Source organism: Sminthopsis crassicaudata, chromosome 2 (assembly GCF_048593235.1).
Source record: "Sminthopsis crassicaudata isolate SCR6 chromosome 2, ASM4859323v1, whole genome shotgun sequence".
NCBI classification, from domain to species: domain Eukaryota; kingdom Metazoa; phylum Chordata; class Mammalia; order Dasyuromorphia; family Dasyuridae; genus Sminthopsis; species Sminthopsis crassicaudata.
The window spans coordinates 524,205,274-524,229,246 of NC_133618.1; the positions used below are offsets into that span (position 1 = coordinate 524,205,274).

At 35.3% G+C, this 23,973-nt stretch overlaps 1 protein-coding gene across 1 annotated transcript; it reads right to left on the reverse strand.

Annotated features, from left to right (window-relative positions):
• Window positions 1–8,888: 8,888 nt before the first annotated feature.
• ARPP19 (cAMP regulated phosphoprotein 19) lies at window positions 8,889–23,731 on the reverse strand. Its single transcript, XM_074294535.1, has 3 exons — window positions 23,298–23,731; window positions 14,264–14,386; window positions 8,889–9,889 (listed from the first exon to the last, which is right to left on the reverse strand). Exons 1-3 carry the CDS (start codon window positions 23,340–23,342, stop codon window positions 9,716–9,718), a joined length of 342 nt encoding a protein of 113 aa, XP_074150636.1. The 5' UTR covers window positions 23,343–23,731; the 3' UTR covers window positions 8,889–9,715.
• Between the last annotated feature and the right edge of the window lie 242 nt (window positions 23,732–23,973).

The following is a 23,973-nucleotide window of genomic DNA, read 5'->3' on the forward strand; positions in this document are numbered from 1 at the left end:
AACTTACTGGGACAAATTTCTTACTGTTATCAATATAAGGTCATGGTAAATACCTGTTTGGGATTTATCTGAAATTTTAGTTAATGGGATTTGTCATTGAAGGTAAAATTTCTTGGACTTATAATATTATTTGGGAGTTTTAAAGCTCCACACTCTGACAGTTAGTGGGACAATTATCTGGAATAAACTGAGTTAAGGCTATTTTATCCTGTATGTGCTGAAGGATCAGTTTTTACATTGTTATAGGTATGTTCCTGTATTTTTTTTTCCTCCTGTGACTGATTTCTATGATCAGAACAATAATCAATAAAAATTGTTAATGCAATTCAATGATCTCATATCTTGCTGTTTCTAATCTGATTATATGTAATCATTATATCCTAAATACTTAGGCAAATGAGTATTTAGCCTGGTCATCTGTCTGTTACTGGATATTTGTGTCTGTGAATATTCAGGTTTTTAAAGGTTTCTAACTAATGAGAGGACAATTAGCACAGTGGTCTGTGATACCTAACTGCTATTTATTGGGATTATAGCCATTTGCCTGACTGGTGAGACAAGCATGTCTCCTTACATGGGAAGCTGCTGGCCAATTCATACTGGCCTTTTCACATTTTGTAGCAGTCTGTCCTAACCTTTATTTGTTAGATTTGTTTTTTGTTCTAAATTTTGGTCAAATTACAGTCATAATGACCTGCTTCTGGGACCTGGAAGGTTTGATGTTCTCAGCATACAACACCCATCCCACTGCTTGGACTGAGAGTCTCCACCCCTTATCAGCATGAAGCAGGTTTTGAATGAGAAGTTTTGCCCCTTCCCCAATAGACTTTGTAATGGGAGACTTGGGAATAGTTGATGATTGACTGTTACACTCTGACTGGGTCAGTTATTACTATGTGTTTAAGATTTGGGAGGAAATTGTTAAAATTGTGTAACTATTGCTGTTATGTTTGAGGGATTTTTTTAGGAAACTATTACTATTTTTAGGAAACATTACTGTACTCTACTATTATATATAGGAATTTTGATTCACTCTTGGGATTTATATGTGGGATGGTTATTTGATAATTCCTCTCCATGGAAAAAAAAAAGGAGGAAGAAATAGGAAATTGGGGAAACTAGTGGATTTTTCTCAATACCTGGAAAAATGGGAACCATTAGTTACCTTAGGCACTTCTGCCTTACTCCCCATCTCACTAGTTCAGATTGGATTGAAAGCCTTCTAACAGTTCTTTTTCATTTTTAAACTTATTAGACTGTTATTGCTTTGGAATTTAGCTTTGGAACCTCTTATTCTGTTGGAATTGCTCTAGCAGACTCAGTTTTGAGACCTATTTTTTAGAAAATCTCCAAGATCAGGCACCTGTTTTGGGACTGGCAATCTTTCTGATCTGTTTCTCCAGTCCTGTAACCCTAGTTCCTTAATTAGTATTTCAGCATTCTCAAAGGACATTGCAGTTTGATATCAGGCCTCTAAAGTTTGGGGCTTGCCTGCCTTGATAGTCTAACTCTGATAACTCTGCCCAGAAATCTGTATCCTTTCTGTATCCTGGTAGTGGTGTTTCCCAGTCTGTTCTTCCAGAAGGGGATGGATGGAGCCACTTTTGGTCCCATTTTTCCCCTCTGGAGTCTATCAGACAGAAATGTGCTCTGCCCCACAGCCTTCCTGACCAGCAATCCTGGGTATGTTGAGTGCACAAATGACTATAGACCTAACTCACAGTGAACTGTCTATCTCAAACTAGATTTTCTGACTGAGATGCTCCAATATGGTTCTAAGACTTTCCAGGTATTTAGAAGAAGGCAATTCAGTGATTTGAATATTCAGAAGAGTGTGGAATTGTTGTGCCACAATTCCCTTTTATCGTCCTGACTCAATTTCCCTGATTGTCCTGTCTTGGTTTCCCTATATTGTTCTGCTATTTCCCTGAATTGTTCTGCCTCAATCCCCCTGATTGAAACCCCCCCTTTCCTGCCCATTAGAATTGAGATAATTATCTAGAAGATAAGACTCCAGGTGTCCTATCTGGACTGTGCTAGGTATGTCTATCATACCTAATTGGCATTGTCTATATCTCAGAAAGTCTCAGACTTCCTGGCTCTAGTTGGACACCTCCTAAGTCCTCCAATTTATAAGAATTTATGGTCCTACCCCCAACCTGTCAGAACCAGATTGATGATCTCTGGAGATTCCTGCTCACCAGAGTTTGGACTCCACCCCGTTTTGTGTACCCGAGCTTACAGCCATATATGTGCCATTGAGAACTCACATTCGTTGCTGGATGCTTTGGACATCATCCTGGGGGTCTCATGTCCACAGCACAATCTCTCCCTCTCAAAAATCCAAGTAAAATATTAAAAACTCTCTAATCTCTATCTTGCCTCAGTTTCTCTGGCTTATAATACCTGTTAGGCTTTTCCCTTGTTGAATTATTTTTTCCAACTACTCTGTATATGTCCTATACATGCCTAATTTTTCCATTTCCTCCATTAGATGATAAGGTTTTTGCAAGTAAGGAACTGATTTTGCTTTTCTTTTTATCTCTTATGCTTAGCAGATGGAGATAGAGCTCTTATTCATTGATCATTGTCCCCCAAAGACAAAACTATAGAAATGGGATTTTCCCAAGGCACCTGCCTAGGTGCTATGGATTGCTATTAATTTAGTCTACTTCAGTAAGGGAAGACACTCAGTTCAATAGAGAGGTAGGGAACTTGCCACAGGAAGTGGGCTGAACAGGGACACATTGGGGACAAAGGATAGTTGTGACAAGCCTGATGACTTGCTATCAAAGAATGTGACCTCTCCTCTCATCTGATTGGCTGAGGGGGAACCCACTAACCCATTTCACTTTTGGACAGTTCTAATTGTTAGGAAGTGTTTTCCTTATATCAAGTCAAAACCTACTCACTGATCTTACTTTAGCTCTGTGGGACCAGTCAGAACAAGTATAATCTCTTTTCCATAAAACAATCCATTAAATACTTGAAGACAATTATCCTTTTTAACCATCTCTTCTACAATATAAACATTTCCAGTTCTTTGACCTACTAGCATAGCATAAATTCAAAGCCCTTTAGCATTTTAAATACCTTCCTAAATGTCCTCCAGCTTACTGTCAATCTTAAAATATGGTACATAAAACTTAATACATTTTTCATTGGCAGAATATAACAGAATTGACATCTCTGTAATCCTGGACCAGATACTTTCCTTTCCTAATGCAAAGTTTTCATTAAGTTATTTGGCTGCCACATCCCACTAATGACTCATACTAAACTAGCAGTCTCCTAAAACTCCCAGATCTTTTTTCAGAGATGTGCCATCTAACCACATATGCCTTTTCTTGGACTTATAAGTTTCTTTTAAATATGTAAGACTTTTACATTTATTCTCTTACATTTCATCTTGTTAAATTTAGCCCAGTGAGATATTTTTGAATCCTGAATGTCAACTAGTAGTAACCATCTCTTATAGTTTTGTATAATCTGCAAATAAGCATGCTATCTACCACTGCCCTAATCCAATAAAAACCTAATTTCATTTTAACTGTATAGGACAATAAACCTCAACTATTAACCCAGCTGGTGCAACCCTCAAATAATCCATACTTTTTTGGGCTACATTTAAATTCTCTCCCTGACCTTTAAATTTCTCTTGGCTGTTCTAAACCTTTTCCATGTTCAAGTACTTTACCTTCCCTGCAATGCGATTTCCTTCATTTGATTATGAGCTCCTCAAAGGTAAGGATTGTTTTTACCTTTCTTTGTATCACAGCGCTGACTCAGTCACTTCCCTGCTTTCTATCAATTTCCTTATCTTCTTTTCACCAACTAACTTTTACATCTTTCTCTCCTAGTTTCTGTTATTCATCTCTTTACAAGAATACTGTATTGTTGATTCCATTCCTATACCTTCTCCTTGGGCACTTTGTTCCAATGTCGTGACCAGTATTCTATTATCCCTTTAATCTTTACTTATTCCAATATTTTCCTTCTGTGTACTCATACTTAGTTCTCACTCATCTTGAAACCTTCACTCACTGCTACTCCAAGGTGGTGTCCTCTCTCATTCTTCCTATCATAATTGATCAAAACAGTGGTCTTTGTTCAACCACTTCTATTTCTTTATTATCCATTTAACATAACCCTTTGCAACCTTACCTCTGAAACTGTTCTGCTTTTTGTGGTCAAGAACTACATTTCATTCTTTGTAACTCTGTAGAAGAGCATGAACATGGTGCTTATCATGTATTGATCATATAAAATTCTGCATTAAATGAAACTTAATTTTTTACAGCAATTATTGATAAAATATGGACTAATAACTATGTTGGCACACAACACTAATATTCAAGTCTTTATTTTAAGTTTGAAAAGCTTTGAAATTATAAAAAAAATGTGTCAGCAAGGAAGGCATAATCTTCTATCCTCTGTGGACCATTACTAAAATTTCACCTCAGTGTCCATTATATATAGTTAAGTGTAGTCAAACTTAGCATTCCATCTTTGTTTTTTTGCACAGGCATGTCTCCATGCCTGGAATGTATTCCTCTACATCCCAAGCATTAAGCCCGGCTGCAAGAGCCATCATCCCTCTAATTTCTAACGCCCTCTGTCCTTCCCCCTTACAAAAAAAACTTCTCCATATAGTTTGTATACAGTTTTTCAACTTTCCCCCCCTTCTCCAGAGGAAATAAACTTCTTGAAATCAGAATTTTTTTTGTCCTATCTCCAACACCTGGCACATCTGTATACTTAATGAACACTTATTGAGAACACTAAGTTATAAAAGAAAAATTAAACAAGTTTGTAATACTCGTTTATTTAGCCATCAAACAGTATCATTCTTAACTGATAGCTATTAGATCTCAATTATTCACATTGCCAATTACTCATACACTTTAGTTGCTGTCCAGTTAAAAACTACCCGTCTATTGGTGGTTATGGTTCAATTCAGGATCATCTATCTGCAGGAAAACTTATTACAGGATGTCAGGGCACCAAAATAACTAGTAATTTATTAGGTTTCCTGTAAGTTGTTTGTCAACTAGTCATATAATTTTAGATAATGGAACCAATGTATCACAGCTGCTAGAGGGCAGTATTCCATTGTTGTTCCCTTCTACCTAATCCATTTAAGAGTGACTTTTCAGCTTTCTATGATCCTCTTTACCCCAAATCAGTTGAGAAAAATCTGCAGATTTTTGACCAACTGTGCAAATATTGAGAATGAATTCTTTATGGACATTAATTAATTTTTATGTCTTGTTCTGCCTTGGTAAACTTTTAATTTTAAAAATAAAACATGAGATTCATCACATAAATGATTATAGGAACTAAAATCTAAGGAGTATTCATGTTTTATGAAGTTAATATAATTCAATACAACCTGAAAACTAAGAAACAAATTGACGGTTAAAAAAAAAGACAAAACTGCAAGTTCCATCAATAAAAATTGGAAAGAACAGTTTATTTTCCTGTATCTCTTACAAGTATAATTTTAGAAGGGATTGGCAATTGACAGAACTTCATCATTAGTTTTCAACTCATGTTAAACAGAAGAGTATTAGTCTAGTTCTTTTATACATGTTATGCATCATCAATTATAGAGATGCAAGACAAGATATAAGGGCAAAGCACTGAAGGAATTAACTCAAATTCAAATTTCTAGCTAGGTGACATATAAACATAATGCATTAATAACGAATCATGGTTTACTTAGAAAGCTACCAAATGAAAAGAATTTTCAGGGGAAAAGATCCAGAGGCTTAATACCTATTTAAGATGTCAAAGCTTATAAAATATATCATATGACGTGTTTATGCATCTTTGAGATTATCTACTCGAGTGAGATTTCAGAAATTTTCAATTTGATCCTCTATTTACAAAAATGGGAATATTTTTTTTAAAAGGTCTCAATGACAAGTGTAATTGGGTTGGCAGTGCATACTGAGATATAAAATGGTTAGTAATTCAAATTTGTGACTTCCCAAATATTAGTATTTACTTTTAGCAAACTTTGGGGCAAATAGAGGTATTTTTTGAGATCAGTAAATCATTTCTTTAGCCCTGAGAAACATTAAGAGCTAAGCTAGATGATTAGTACCATTCTGAAACTATAAAGCAAAACAAAAGGAAATAAATTAAAGAGGGAGGATAAAAGATATGAATATGCTGTGGAATACAAGAATGCTAAACTCACCATTGCCCTTACCAGACTATTTATCCTTAGAGAATACCCGAGTTAGCTACAGAAAAACCTATAGACTAAATAAAATATTTTTAATTTAGTGAAGTTACTATCATATAATATTCAGTAGTTTTATTATTTTAAGTTCATTAATATCAACTCCAACTTTTAAAAAAGTTGTCCAAAGTAGAAGCCCTTCTGATTCTGCTTTAATAAAAAGATAAACTCATTTTAAAATCAGCAGCACCATAGAATGTAGCGAACAAGCCTTTTATAAGACCATTTATATTAATTGGCTTAAGCCATTCAGAGAATTAAAGTAAATTTTAGCCCAGATCCTTATTCTTGATGGAGACATCAAGAATCCAGCTCTAGGGGCAGCTAGGTGGCGCAGTGGATAGAGCACCAGCCCTGAATTCAGGAGGACCCGAGTTCAAATCTGGTCTCAGATACTTAACACTTCCTAGCTGTGTAACCCTGGGCAAGTCACTTAACACCAGCCTCAGGGAAAAAAAAAAAATTCAGCTCCAAAAAAGTTATACTGTTTATCTCAAAACAACTAAGAATCCTGGGTAACGCCATTTGCCTGAATGTATAATTATTGTTAATGGCTACATATATTTTGATAAACTTTTTTTCATGACTGACTCACCAAATTTAACTAGGAAAATTTCTTTCAAAATTCTGCCAATTTTCACAAGTTTTACTGTTACCCACATTTTCTAATCCATGAATTCAAAACTTAAAATTGGAAATGGCATGTTACCATTTAATGAAAACTCATTTTTAGAAACGAACTACTGGGCAAGGAAGGCTTGATTAGAATGGGGGCAGCAACCAGCTCCAAGAGCACCACTAATGGAGGTAAACAAGAAACATTAAGAAATCATTAACAGGTCTTTCCTTGTGGAAAATCCTGAGATCTGAAGCACTGACTGTTGAAGGCAGGTTGGCTTATGAGAAATTTTATCTTTAATAAAGACAACCACACAATTACTTTAAATTGGGCACTTATACAGCATTTCACAGATCCTCAACATGATTTGAGGTAGATTAAGTATTAGCATCCTGTGTTAAAAAATTGAAACTGAGACAGTACTTGCTTAAGTCACCTGCTAGAAGCCACAGCAACAATCCTCTTTCATGGTTAGAATTAACATTGTGTTCTTAGTCTTTCAGTGCAGTGCTTATTATTAGATCATTCCTCTCAGGTGAATGGGGATTTCACTGCCATAGCACTTTTAGTCTTTGATGAACATAAAACAAGAAATGACAAAAAAATCCATAAACTTCCTTTATGTTTGTTTTTGCAATATTGAAGTCATTCTTAAAACAAATCTTGTGGGTGAGGATTTTACTTGAACAATTCTGTTATCTTTTTGCACACATATTTATGTTTTTACCCAATATAATTTTATTTTGTAGAATAGAAAGGTGACTGAAAATTTTTTTCTTAAAATACTAACTTGCTAAGTTTTTGTTAATGGCAATAGAGATAATCAAATCTACTTATGGTCAGCTGATATTATTGTTTGAAGGAATGCAATAATGGAAATCACCATGTATTCAGGGCCTAAAATTAAGACTGGACTCTTTCCCCTCAGACCCTTCTTTCTCCAATCCCCCCAAACACCAAAAGGGAATTTAAAAATAAGAAAACCTCACTACTGGCATATTTCAGAATATCATTGTATCATTGTTAAAATGAGGGAAAACTTACAAAATTACTAATGGTAAATTTGTCATAATAAAGATTTTTAACTTCTTAGTGACACTACCTTGTCTCAACTTGTTCTTGAGATAAGGAAAACAGTGTTACAGAAAAAAAAAAAAGTTAAATAGGTATCATTTAAAAATCTAAAAAAAAAAAAACAAGATGGTACATATAAAAGAAAAATCTCTAAGGCTTAAATATTTAACTGGGATACGTTCATCCCTCTTTAAATGTAATATTCTAATTACAGCAAGGGTCAACTCATTTAGTTTCCTCTAAATTAGTACTGAAAAAAAATTTATTAATACATTACAGATACATACATTTTGACTTATGTCTTTGGGGTGTCAGTCTTCAAGTATTTACTTGTTCAAAATTCCCTTTTATTTGTACATTTAGAGTTGTCAAATATTAGTTACACAGGATCAGGATTTAATAACTATTTAGCAATAAGAAAATATCATCCTAGTGTCTTAAGTACAGAATTCAGCAGAACAATTATAAATTAAGCATATGCTTCTACTATCAAATGCACAAAAAGGCAACTCCTGCTCTTAAATATGTCAAATTAATAACAAGAAATGGGGTTACAGCCCTGAAGGCTTTTTTTTCTAGCGTTTTCAGCAAGTTGAATGTGAAAGTAAAAATATTCATTAAAAAAAATCTTACAAATTATATGACTTGTAATTTCATAAGTCACAATGAAGTTCTGCATAGGACAAAAGATATGTCTAAGTAACATATCACATATGCACAAAGGCCACTGAATGTCATGGGCATTAGTTAACAGATGAAAACACAAGTCTGTATCTAAATAAGTAGAGTGTTCAGTTTGCCATTCTCTAAATCCAAGATTGTAAACTTCTCTTACCTATACAAAATTCTAACTGTAGAGAGTTTGGGATAGGAACTCTTGTGCTTTTGGTTGGCACATCATCTGTTGTTCAAACGTGTGAAATTAATACAGACATTTGCGAGAGGTTGTGCAAAACTATTATATTTACAAAAATGGCACAAAAGTGAATTCAACAGTCTATGCACATGCACACTTCATTCACATCTTCAAAAGAAAAGATATTCTAACACTATTGAACTGAAAACCGAACCAAACCAAAACAAACAAACAAAAAAAAAACCCAAACTACCCCCAGCTTCAACGGGCATCTATTAATAAGCACACAATTCACAAAAGGTTACATTAGGATGGGCAAATATTGCCCAAGTAAAAATTCTATTGTTAAAGCTGAAACAGGTTTAAGGCCATTCAAGTTTAAGAGCAGAGATAGAAATCATTCAGAATCCCATCTTGTGTGTTTTGTGTGTGTATGTGTATGTTTGTGTGTGTTTCATTTTAAATACATGATCTAACAACTTGTGGTCTTAAACCTCTGTTTTACAAAAGCAAACAGAAAAATACAGAAAAAATCCCAACACAATAGATTATATTAAATAACACAAACATATAAAGCTGTAATTAAGAGGAATAAGGAAAGTCAAAACAGTGAAACTGTTGCTCATTACTTGCTGGAACCAGTCCTACACTAAGGAATAGGCAATATATACATTTATTTTCAAGTAGATTACATTGCTCTAACATGTGTCCTTTTCATCAGTGCATTGTTCAACTAGTCCAAAGTACTACAGTTTATTCATAAGTTTACTTCCTTAACATAGCAGCACACACTACCGCTACCTGCAAAGCTGTCAGTCTCAATGACTTAATGTATGAAAGGAAAAAAAAGCTGAGAAGTAACATGTTTGACAGAAATAACAGGAATGAGGAGATTCATGCAGTTCAGCTCTTTTAATCAGCCAGCCAGCTTGCTAGCAACAAGGGATGGTTTCCGCTGTGGAAGATCCTGCGGAGTAGGAATGTGGTCACCAGTGACCTCTGTTTTGTCAGGAGCTGCTGCAGTAGGAAGCTGCTTGTTCTTCATCTTTGCTTTAGCCATGTTGTAATCCCCAGAGTCAAAATACTTTTGCTGCAACAGAAATGGAAGAAGGAAAAAAAATGCTTTAAGTAAGGAATTTAAAACAAGCAAATAGGCAATCACACTGGTCTAACATTAAGAATAGTCGAAGTATGATAGTTAGCCAAAAAGTAACACTGCTGAATTGCAGGGAAAACGAAAAGTAAAAATTTCTCATCAGATTTACTCTTACTTCTGAACCTAGTCCAGAATTCAACCATGGGTATAGATAAACACTTCGGCCTGCTAGATGATAGAGCTAATTTGGCTTAGAATCACACTTTAAAATTCTCAATAAATATTTGATCAATTACATGTAACATACAATAAGCAAAACTATCAACAGTACTGTTGCCATCTCTTGATTAGAGGATAATTATTTAGCAGGTAGCTACCTAAGGAAATAGCTGCCAGAGAAAACACATTAGTATTTGAGAAAGGAAGGAGGATAAACAAGAATAATATGGGAAAGGTGAAACTTATTTTCTCAAAATAGTTTTAAAATCTAAAAAAGGCATTTGAAAGTATGAGAGGCTATAATGTATAAAGCTATGCCACTGAGGTTGTAGACACTGGAAACAAATGGAAAATCATCAAGTTATCGACAGTGATCTGATAGGAAGGCAGGGTTTACTACCTTTATGTTCATCCAAAATATGCACTCCCATTTTATCTCTGCCTCAGATAATACTCCATTACCTTTTCGATACAGTTCAAGTAGCACCATCTTGCATAGGAAATCTTTCCTCATAGATAACCCCAACTATTAAGACCTTTTTTTCCTAACAAGAACTTTACTTATTTTTTGGGGGGTGCCTGGGGGTGGGAGGAGGGGGCGAGGCAGCCGCAACAGGGGGAGAAAGAGGATCCTTTCTTTTATCTCAAGCAGCTAGCATCCTACCTGGCAGATAACAAGCATTTAATAAATGTAATATAAAAGTTTCAGGGAGAAAAAAAAAGTTAAAATATTTCATGATGAACTTAAATGAACACCTTGAGATATGAAGTCTTGTCTTAGAAACATTCAGAATAATTTTATAGTACATATAGTACATAAACAGTTTGAACTTGTCCGTCTCTCGGAGTTCTTGGGATTACAATAGACTTAAGAAATCTATCTTTGCAAACAAATGTGACTGATGGATATGATTTTAAAGTCAACATATGGCTTGTTTCTTTGACAATATTATCATCCATTTATTGCTTACGATGCTTTAGGTTCATCAAAAATGCAGAAAATTATTTTGGAATTCCATTAATTTAAATAAATCAGTTTTTTGTTTTTGTTTTTTTAAACGTGTGGGGTGGGAAAGGAAACTGGGGAGGAAAGTGATAAGCAAACTATTTCCCCTAGTATAGTTTTATCATTTTAGTTGTTAATGAACACATAAGGAATGATCTTGACTATTATTTAGCACTCTACCCCTTGCTTGAATCAAGTAAAATAATGCTGGAAAAAAGAAACTTTATGACTAGAAACTGTATGTGTCAGAGGCAGGCTTGAAAGGTTAAAATTAAATTTACTGATTTGGCTTAATACTGATAATTGCTGATATGGCTTAATTAAAACAATAAAAACTCTCCATTGTCCTAACCTTTTTTTTTTTTAGGGGTTAGTTAATAAAAGCAGAAAGAATTCAAAATAGGAATAAATCTTCAATTTAATATGCATGGGAATGCCTGCCATCTAGGGGAGGGGGTGGAGGGAAGGAAGGGAAAAACTCGGAACAAAAGGGAGTACAAGGGATATTGTAAAAAAAAAAAAAAAAGTTATCTTCGGCTACTCCAAACCAATGGAGTAGAGCTTAATCATGTGTATATGTGCGTGCACACATGTGTATCACAAAAGAACATAAATGCCATGTATAAGAGCAAGTAAAGACTGATATCCAGACAACAATTATTTGTTAAGAACTGACCATATGCCAAGTATTCTTCTAACACTGGGGATATAAAGACACAACCACAGGAGCACCCACCCTTACATCATAATGGCAGAAATGACATTCAAATATTTGTGCAGATATTAGCTATATACAGTGCAAGTGGTAAGAGTTGCACTGAGGTGATGAAGCGAGAAGATACTATGAAATGCCTCTTACCAGAAGGTGGGATTTGAACTAAATCCTGAAGAAAGTTAGATGAAGAAAAAAGAATGTTCCAATCATTGATTATAGACAATGAGAAGAGAAGGAGATGGGCAGGGGAGTGTTGTGAGTCAGCTAACAATTACAGAGTGCATAAAAAAGAGTGTAACTTGGTCATTCCTTCCCCTTTATTAAAATTACTTTGTGTTGGAGTGGAGTAAGACTTGAGACAGGGACAATAAATCAGCAGGCTTTGCAATAATCCAGGCATTAAGTGACTTGGGCCTTGGCCAAGGCGGTAGTTGTGTGAGTAGAGAAAAGGGGACATAGATGGAAGGAATATTATGAAGTTGAAAAGACAATTCTTGACAAAAGATTGGCATGAATCATGAAAAGTCAAGGATGACACCAACATGGTGATGTCAATACCTTTGATTGTAGCAAGAAAGTACGAAAAAGGGGAAGCTGTAAGAAGAAAGATACAGTTGTTTTTGTTTTTTTTTTTTGGGGGGGGTTTATTTAGAGTCTGAATGTCTGTTAAGACATTCAATTCAAAATGTAACTGATAACAGGAGATTGGAACCAAGGACAGTCAAGGCTTCAATGTCTAAAACATCCTCTGTAAGACTTAAAGAATAATTTTTAGATCAACTCTACCATTAAGGAAGAAAAAAGGATAATTTAAAATGAAAAGAAATTCAAAGTAAATAGCACCTCCTCAAATTCAAAAAAAGCCCTGAAGTACACATTAAATATGTTCATATTAAAGTTACAAGATCTGTAAAAATAAAAATATAGAATATAAGTCTTCCCTTCCCTCAAAGAAAAAAATACAAAATATTTCATTAATGTGCAACAACCCAACAATTAAAAATTATGGTAAAACCAGACAGCATAATTTTATTCATAGTTTCAAATCATTTTAAAAAATTAAGCTCCAGATCTTCACATTATTTTATAAAAGTTCAATCTTAACTCTTTTTAGATCCTACAGAAGGCTATGAAGGTTATGAGATGAAAATTATAATTAATATTGTTGGCTTACAATTGGACCACAGTTCAAAGTTAATTTAAAGTTAAAAGTTGTCTACTCCTAGATTGAGGGACAGATATGTAGGATGGAAAAAGTAGCCAGAACATTTAGTTTAAAATTATTTCATTATATATAAATTATATTTTTCACTTAATTTATGTACGAAGAATGTGTAATAGGTTCAACAGTACTCATTTTCAGTATACCATTTCCCACCATACTTCTGGTTTTATAAGCAGAAAAAATGTTTTGTTATTCTCCAAAAAATAAAATAAAAATTGCTTCCCCCCCATCTGATAATCCACTTAATTTCCCTAGAACTATTCAATCATTACCCATGTCAGTCTATTTTCAAAGAAGAATTCTTAAACTGATCAACTTTTTAAAAAACATTAATAATTGAATCTTAATAATTTATTCCTCTTGCAAACCCATTTTATACATTTGAAAACATTGTATGCTTTGCTTAACTATCATATTTTGTTTTCTTGCCTTCTTAATGGGTAGAAAAGGTGAAAGGAAGAGAATCTGGAACATAAAATGAAAGTGAATTTTAAAAATATATTATTTGAAAAGGTCCATAGGCTTCAGCATAGGATCTTGCCAAAGAGTCAGTGAAACAACAACAAAAAAGATTAAGAATCTCTATTTCTAAAGGAAAATGTAAAAGCTATAATTGATGGTATTTACTACTAAGATAATTGAGACCTTAACAAATCTGTTAAATCCACTTATTTTAGCAATGCCCTATGGTGGCAAGAAATAGTTTCCCCTATTTAATCACAAGAGCATTTGTTTAGAGTTTATAGGATCATCCATATAAAATGGATCTCTGAACACTGTGGAAAACTGGGTTTATAATAAAATCCCACAAAGAGCAAGATTTCCAAGAAAAAAGTCAACCCAGGTTTAATTTAGCTCTAAACCTAAAAATGAACCAAATCTCAAAATAGCAAACCATTCCAAAATAAATTGAAATACTTAAATAACTAGTTTTAAATTATTTTAATATATTTAAGGAAAATTACTTTAATATATCTAAAATAGAATGCTTTAAAAATATATTTAAAGTTAGCAATTACAAATCCAAATAAACAATTTCTCAAGCATTTGGAAAAATCAATTTACAGAACTGCAAATTCTTCTACCAAAACAAAATAATATTAACTTGTCTAAAATCACACTGGTCATTTCAAGCCACAAGTGAAAAATTCACATAGCTTAAAGAAATAAAACTCAAAAGGAAAAACTCAAAATAAAACTTACTCCTTTCTGTAGTCGCTTCCTCAAGAAATCTGAACCTCCAGGCTTTTGTCCCAGATGAGGATACCTTGCTTTTAATTTTGCTTCTTCTGCTTTCTCTGGACTAGTTACTTTATCTTCCATTTCCTGAAATTATTTAAAATCAGTTAGTTTTTTATTCCACCTATGGTCCTCGTTTAAAAAATAAAATATCCCCCCCTTTTATAAAATAAGATAATCTGATTCTTGCATGTAGTTGTTCAATACCAAAGAACATTCAGTACCTAGCTAATACCTTATTGAAAACCAAGTACAGAGAAGCTCTTAAGACAGAACTGCTAGTTCTGTATTTTTAAAAAATGAACCAAGAGATAGCTCTATTATAGCTGTGATGTATGTGTACCACCCTACACACTGGATAAAAATATCAAGATAGCTCATCTCTGAAGTCTTTCCCTTTTTTTATTTTTCTGTCACGTAGAATACATTTATAGTTACCTACCTTTTATGGAACTGTTCAGCTCAAATTTACCTATAATTAGATGTACATTTCTATGATTTTAAGATCCCAACTTTAATAAAATACCTTTTAAAGCTGATGTTTACTCAAAATCATATCTAATTTGAAATACTGCTATTCTCCATTAATTCAAAGTAATTTATCTTTCTAAGACTCCTTAAGTGTGGTATGAGATTATAACATACTGTGCATATTCTGCAGATAAATTAATATGTGCACAATAAATTTCTGATTTACCAACTTAGAAATCTAAAAAGCAGCTTTGTGACTTATTTCCTTAATATACAATATTATATATTTATACATATGGGGCTTTACAATTATTATGCAAGTCAAATGTTTTGGGGATTCTCCCTTCTCACTGTATTAAGTTAAACTATTTTAGAATTGATCAGCCTATACCACAATGATGGAAAATGTTATTTTGTAAGTCTTTTTTGACTGGACATCATGAATCATCATGTAGGAAACTAGAATTCCCAGTAAGGAAATTACTTCCACCAATGTAAATCAGCAATTGTTTGGAAATTTACCTCAAGAGTTAGCTGACAGAGCACAAAAAGGTTAAGTGACATCATCATAGTCACACATCTAAGTTTATGTCCAAAAGGGGCAGTACTTGAACCTAGGAACTTTGAAGCTGTAGTTTTATGCATTACACACACTACCACCTTCCAGTTTTACAATAAAACATAGAAAATTTCCTAATTGTTTCAGCTTTCTTGACACTTTCTGCAAGATTCTAGCCAGAATGAAATGAGCAACAGTATGCAAAATGGATTAGACCACACAACATAATTACAGCAGACACTACAACATATACTAATTACACAGAAAAGTACATAGTGAACATTATCAGATGTTGTATACAATTTTCAGGCCACTCTTATAGCACTAAGAAATTAATCACCAAGCAGGCACAGTTGCTTTATGTTGATGGTACCACATCTGAGCCACAAGAGTGAAAAGCCGTTACATACCATAGGATAGAGTAAGCAGTTTATTAGACATTCTGCCTCAAGCAGAATGAAACCTACAAGTGACCCTGAAGTTGTTTTCACAAAAAAAATACGTGGCTATCTGGTGAACATTTCTCCAAGCCATTTACGGAATTAACTTTTATAATAAAGTTGCAGTCCAACATCCAACATAAATATATGCTAACAGATTCTCTGTGTTAAAGGAAAAACCTAAGGTTAAATTGCTAAATTATGTAATCACTTTCCTTTCTCATTTTGACCATCATTCTAGAAGGCAAAAAGTACCTATGTTCCCTGTGGAATTCGGTAAAGTTCTCCAAGACAGAAAATAGGATTAAAAGCTGTAGGAGACATCAGAGTTCATCTAGTCACAATGCCATGACAACCTCAGATGAGGATAGGCTCACAGAAGTACAGTAAGGAATAAAGCATGCATTCTAACTGGAATTTTGTGATTCTAAATATAGAAGGTAGTAAAGATATTGAATATATTAGTATTATACTGATACTTCACATATGTTTTTTAATTAAAGTTACCAGGGACACAGGCAACTACAAAGCTAAATTCCTGCATTTGGGAAACTATTTGGGGGCAAAAGGAAAAGGTTTATATTTAGAAGTCTTGAATTTTGATTCTGAATATAAGAATTCTTCATGATGGGAACTGAGAAGTTACTCAAATTTCTTCACAATTCAATTAAGACACATATAATAGCAAGAATTAGTGTAGTTAATTAAGGCCAATGAAATAGAATTTTTATGGCTAAAAAGGAAAAATGTCCTCTCATTCTCTGAATTGTCTTGCCAGCTTGCTAATTTAGAACAAACAACTGATAAAGAGTATAATTAAATAATCTGAGGACAACTAAAAAGGGGTTTTGAATGACAACTGCTTTAAACTATATCAGTTATTTTTCTCAAGCTTTCAGGCCATCAAGTTTTATCGGGAGGTACTAATCAAACTAATAGGTGCAGTTGGAAAGTTTCCAAAAATAACAGTAAATAATGACTCAGATGACATTCTAATCACTTTGCTCATAAAAAGCAGAACAAGTTCCTTCCTAAGTTTTATTTTTTAAGCATTCGGTATGTTTTGAAAATATTTTAAAAACAGCTTGAAAAATCTGCAGGATAATTCAACAGCAAGAATGATGGGCTTGGAGTAAGAAAATTTGGGTACAAATCTTAGATCTGTTACTTAACTATGTGATCCTGAGCTAATCAATTAACTTGCTTAGGTTTCAGTTTCCTAATAGGTAAAATGAAGGAGCAGACTAGATAGTCACTAAGGTTCCTTCCAGCTCTACCACCCGTTAAACCTAAGGATCTATTTATTTGTAGATGATGCTTCAAAGGGAAGAGTATCAGACTTCAGACAACTAAGCAATCAGTATGGGGTGAAGAAAAACATGTCTTCAAATCAACACTGCTCTTATATGTTGATTGGGGAAGGAAAAAAAAAAAAGACTAGTAGTTCATTAACTTTTGGTCTCAGCATCTTTATATTCTTAAAATGAAGACTCTTCGGGGGGCAGCTAGGTGGCGCAGTGGATAGAGCACCAGCCTTGAATTCAGGAGGACCCGAGTTCAAATCTGGTCTCAGACACTTAATACTTCCTAGCTGTGTGACCCTGGGCAAGTCACTTAACCCCAGCCTCAAAAAAAAAAAAAAAAAAAAAAAAAAAAAAAAAAAAAAAAAAAAAAAAAAAAAGACTTTTCGCCCCAAGAAGCTTTTCTTTATAGGTTGAATGAGATATTTACCATGTTCAAAACTAAAATGTTAGTTATTATGAAAATAGTTTTGAGTTCATGGAACCTCCATAAAGTCTCAGATAGCTCCAGAGGCCAATGAATCATACTGCTGGAATTGACTAAAATGATTTAAAGCAGTATTTTTGATTTAAGAGTTATAAATCTGAAAAACAAAAACAAAAACATGAGATCTGGGTATACAGCACAATTTTTTGTACAATGTTAGGATCATACATCTAGAGTTGGAAGGGGCTTCAGACATCTAGTCAGGAGCGTCTTGCTTGACTTTACACACATACTAAGTACCAAAGCTAGGATAGGATCCTAGCTCTCCAGACTTCAGTACAATCAAGGCTCATTCCACTCTAATCCTATATATATATATATATATATATATATATATATATATATATATATATATATATATATATATATATATATGTTTTCTGCACATCAAAACTTAGTCTTTTCAACAGGTCCAGTCTGGGCCATCTCCTTAGGAAGTGCAAGAGTGAGCAAAGCATTTCATAAAAGTAATTGACCCTATAGAAATTCACATTTCTCTAGAGCTTAATATTCTCTAGAGCTCAGACCATATTCTTTCCTCCTAAACAACCTTGAGAAGAAAATTTGTACAAGTGTAGTCATGTGCATTTTCGAGAGCTTAAGGTTTGCAGAGAATATTCTTTCCTCCTAAACAACCTTGAGCAGAAACTTGTATGAGTGTCGTTAGATGAATTTTACAAATGTAGAAACTGAGGTCCAAAGAGGTTAATCACACAGGTAGCAGCATTCAATTCACTGTACTATGATAGTAGATAGGGTTTAAAGGAGGGAGGAACTAGTTGTTTATGGCATTTCTGTCTGGGAGGAAAAAATCATGTCTTCTCTAGTGAAAATATGATATTTACATACAGTTGGCAAAACACTTAGGCACTTTGTAATGAGGGAATTTCACAGTTGAGCAACCTGAGGTTCCAAGAAAAGAACTCAGGTGGTTATGCTTACATAAATGTAGGAGGCAAGATACAAATATATATATATTTTTGTGTGTTTGTGTGTGTGTGTGTGTATATACATATTTTTCCCCCCTGAGGCTGGGATTAAGTGACTTGCCCCTAGTCACACAGCTAGGAAGTGTTAAGTGTCTTAGACCACATTTGAACTCTGGTCCTCCTGAATTCAAGGCTGGTGCTCTATCCACTGCACCACCTAGCTGCCCCTCAGAATTTATATATTACAACCTCTAATTTCATAGATGAGAAAATTAGAAACCCAAGGAGATAAAATGAATTGCCTAAAGTCATATGTATAGTAAATAAATAGCACAGCCAGGATTCCAGCACCCAGGTGCTCTCTCTCCAAATCAAGGGTATTATCTGTCCACAGTACTATTTATTATCCTAGACCCACTTGTGTTGGAGACCCAATCTAGAAAAGTGACTTCACATGAAATCAAACACTGAATATGGAAAAGGTAGGTTCAAATGCCCATTCTGCTATTTACTAGTTTTTTCTTACTATGGCTAAAAGCAAGTCACAACCTCTTCGAACTCAATTTTCTTCAGAAGTAAAATGAGAATATTATAAAACAAAGTATGGTTTTCCTAAGGCCCACTATGTAAGAATAGTTTTTTACATTTTTTGATAGAATCAAACTTGGGGTCAATTTAGATAATTCTTCCACCCCCTTCACACAATACCATTAGCACTAGAAGCTGCCCACTATCATTGAATCCACTTGCAAAATGAATTAGTTAAAGTGAACCCACACTGAAAACCTCAGTTTCCTAAATCTATGCAAGAGTTCATTAGCCAGGTTTTGGAAGGTAGCTAATTTACTAGATTACAAAGCAGATAAGTGAAGAAATAAAAGACTATTCAAACAGTAGTCTAAAGTAAATTTCAAAACCCTCTCCCAAACAAAACAACACAACACTTTCAAGGATATGTTCTTTTTAGTCACACTAACACAAGTAGATGAAATCATTATCACTAAGGATAATCAGCAATACTTATACCAATTAAAGGATAAGACTATATCAATTTCTTCTCAAAATTAAACAAAATATAAGAGCAGTATTTACTGTTTTGTCTACTTTTTATTTCTTTCAGACTTTTTACACTCAAGCTATATGCTTAAATCCAACTACAAATGTTCTTTCCCCTGAAAATTGGCACTTTCCCCCAGCAATTCCAAAATCAAAGCACTCAAAAATGTCATTACTTTTGTGTGTATTGTGTGAAGATTACCTCCTTGTCAATGTCCAGAAAATGCCCTTTACCTTAAGTTATATTTCTCATAGGATTTCACAGGATTTAGAACTGCAAATGGACTTAGTCCAGAGATAGTGCAAGCATGCAATCTACACATGAAAACAGATTTTTTCATAAATAGACTGGGCCTATCTGAATTTTTGACAAGAAATTAGATCTCTTGGCAAATGTATAGACAACCAAAGAGAGGCATTATTAAAAAAAAAAAATCACAGCTAAATACTTATACTTAAGTTCTGGCTAACAGATCAATTAGTTACATAAATTCTAACCTTCTTTAAGGTCATCTCTAGTCAGTCAAAGAATCAGCTAATTTGGTTACAGAAGTGATGCTGAAAATGTTTTCCCCAGTAAAGTCCAAGACAAGAAGATAGTGGTTCTTAAGATCTGTTACAGATCCTGAGATCATAAAAAATAACTTATATGACTATGCAATGAAATATTAAAATTACACAAGTTTATGCACAAAGTTGAAGTTTACTTTTCTACTGAATCCAAAATCAATCATGAAAAAAAGATCATTTACTCCTTTGGGTTCCTGGGACAACGACACAATTTTGGCTTTTATTAAAATTTATTGGAAAGTTTTCAGTTATAGACCGGCTGATCAGTGGAACAAATTAGGTATAAAGGACAAAAAAGGGTACAACTATAGCAATCTAGTGTTTGATAAACCCAAAGATACCAACATTTGGGATAAAAATTCATTATTTGAAAAAAACCGTTGGGAAAACTGGAAATTAGTATGGCAGAAATTAGATATGGATCAAAATGGGTCCATGATTTAGGGATAAAGAATGAGATCATAAATAGATTAGAGAAACAGAAAATAGTCTACCTCCCAGACCTATGGAGGAGGAAGGGATTTATGACCAGAGGAGAACTAGAGATTATTGATCACTAAATAGAAAATTTTGATTACATCATATTAAAAAGTTTCTGTACAAACAATACTAATGCAAACAAGATTAGAAGGGAAGTAACAAATTGGGAAAATATTTTTACAGTTAAAGGTTCTTATAAAGGTCTCATCTCCAAAATATATACAGAACAGACCCTAATTTATAAGAAATCAAAACATTCTCCAATTGATAAATGGTCAAGGATATGAACAGACAATTCTCAGATAATGAAATTGAAACTATATCCACTCATGAAAGGGTGTTCCAAATCACTACTGATCAGAGAAATGCAAATTAAGACAACTGAGATACCACTACACACCTGTCAGATTGGTTAAGATAACAGGAAAAAATAATGATGAATGTTGGAGGGGATGTGGGAAAACTGGGACACTAATACATTGTTGGTGGAGTTGTGAAAGAATCCAGCCATTCTGGAGAGCAATTTGGAACTATGCCCAAAAAGTTATCAAACTGTGCATACCCTTTGACCCAGCATTGCTGTTATTGGGATTATATCCCAAAGAAACACTAAAGAGCAGAAAGGGTCCTGTATGTGCCAAAATGTTTGTGGCAGCCCTTTTTGTAGTGGCTAGAAGCTGGAAGATGAATGGATGTGCATCAATTGGAGAATGGTTGGGTTAATTATGGTATATGAAGGTTATGGAATATTATTGCTCTGTAAGAAATGACCAGCAGGAGGAATACAGAGAGGCTTGGAGAGACTTACATCAACTGATGCTGTGTGAAATGAATAGAACCAGAAGATCGCTGTACACTTCAATGTTGTATGAAGATGTATTCTGATGGAAGTGGATATCTTCAACATAAAGAAGAGCCAACTCACTTCCAGCTGATCAATGATGGACAGAAATAACTACACCCAGAGAAGGAACACTGGGAAGTGAATGTAAACTGTGAGCACTACTGTCTATCTACCCAGGTTACTTATACCTTCCGAATCCAATACTTAACGTGCAACAAGAAAATTGGATTTACACACACATATTGTATCTGGGTTATACTGTAACACATGTAAAATGTATGGGATTGCCTGCCATGGGGGGAGGAGTAGAGGGAGGGGGAGGGGAAAATCTGGTAAAATGAATACAAGGGATAATGTTATAAAAAATTACTCATGCATATATACTGTCAAAAAATGTATAATTATAAAATTAATAATAAATAAATATTCTTGAGTCAAAAAAAGGGGAAAGTTTCACTTTTTAAAAATATAAAATTTTTTGTATTCAAGGAAATTCCAAAGTATTAATTTAGTAATACATATCATTTCTACTAACTTTTCCACTCCGTGTTGTTATAGCATTAATACAAGATCAGATCTGGAAAAGTTCAAATGGTTAAATACATAAAAAATGTGAATTCTTAAGTTATTCTATTCAGTAAACATTGAAAAATTCACCAACATACTTAAACGATTAGGAAACCAATTAGACAAAATAAACTAAGACATCAAAGCAATGAACTGATAAATGACACTGAACTACGGTGGATTGATTTTCCTCCTGTCTATAACCCTGAGATCTTCAAACCCATCGTAATTTCCACATCAATTATGGAAACAGGAGGCTTACCCAATTCAGACCCTAATGATACAGACACGAATGCTGATTTATGTACAACGAAGAACTAAGTGAAGGGCAGAAGCTGAAACGAACCTTACAACACTTTGTGCGAAAGACCTGGGGAAAAAAAAAACTACTAGAATTATGGTTTAAATACTCTCTGGAGTGTTTAGAACTGTATAATTTTTTGTGCAAAAGAAAGAAAAAGTAAAGGATTTTGCATTCCGAAAGTTCTCAAGCTTTAGAAACTGTCCTCCATTCAATGTAATTAACTGCATGCACCGAGCTTGGCAATTAGGTAATCTTGCAAAATGGAAATTTATAAGGCAAGGTTGTTTAGAATCAGAGAAATCAAGTCTCAGATATTAGCTCTGCGTTTCAATTACAAAAGTAGAAACTTGTAGAGAACCTGGGAGGGCCTCCTCAAACCAAAGAAGCCTAGCTGGAAAGCTTCGGGAGCAGTGGGGCAGAGACTCGGAGGGCTCAGGCAGGAAGGCCTGCAGGTCACACCCACGCCTCCGAGGAAGGGCTGAAGCTTCACTCAGCTCTTCCTACCCCGCTTTTCTCAAAGTAGGTCACTTCCTTCTCCCAAAGAATCCGACCAAACATCGTTCAGGTCAGACCCGGCCTCGCAGAGACGTGCTCGGGCTTGTGACTTTAGAACAGGCAGCGAACGGCGTAGGACTGGAAGGCCCACGGGGCCCTCGGAGATCCCAGCAGCCAATCACGGAGGAGGAACTTCCGCGAGCGGGAAGCGCCTCCAGCGGTCGGGGCGGAAGCGCAGGCAGCCTCCGAATCCGCTCCAACAGGGTTTGGGGGGAGAAGGAGTGGCTGGATCTGGCTGGCTCCTTCCCAACGGGAATGGACACGGCCCCGTTCTCTTCCTCCACCCCACACCTCCCCTCGTCCCACTCCCCGAGAGCGACCTCTTTGGCCAATGTCGGGGCGCTTCCCAAACGGGTCGGCCCAGCGAGGCCGGGCGGGAGAATTCTGTGCCTGCCTCCTATCCGGCTGCCCTCCTCCCCCCGGCCTTTTCTTTACCTTTTGCTCCTCAGCCGAGGCCGCCTCGGGGATCTCCGCGGACATTGCGCCCCTTCAGTCGATTGGGAAGACACTGGAGGAGAGGAGACGCAAAAGAGCAGGGAAGAGGAAGCCCCCACAGCGGCAACAACGTTCCCCAGCAGCCACCGCCCGCGCCGCGCTCAATCCCTCAGCCTCCTGCTCCCGCCCTCCAGCCAGCTCTCTGAGCGCTCACTACCGCCCCGGTACTATCCTCCCTCCGAAAATGGCCGCCGCCTTATGACGGCATAGCGTCTCGCCGTGTACGGCTAGTCGCAAGGGCCCTATTTCTTGAATCCTCGGCTCCTCCCCTCTCCTTTGACCGTTTGGCCTATAAATTTCCCCAACTTCTTTCCAGACCCCGCCTTAAAAACGGTTCCTTTCTTCGGCTTTTCTAGATGCCACGAAGTGTAAACGTCATTTCCGAGTTGATTGCTGTCGGTCCTTTGTGGGAATTGTAGTTTTTGGTATATCCTTTCACCATTTTTAGTCCATTCTCTTTCAGAATCTCAGAATGCTAAAACCGTAGAGGTTCTTACTTAATAGTTTTAGTACATGAAGAAACAGGCCCAGGGAAGGAAGAAAGGCCCTATCCAAGTCTCTCAGGCGTCAAATGGAACCCACACCTGTAGGTAAAAGAGCAGCCTGGTGTCTGAAT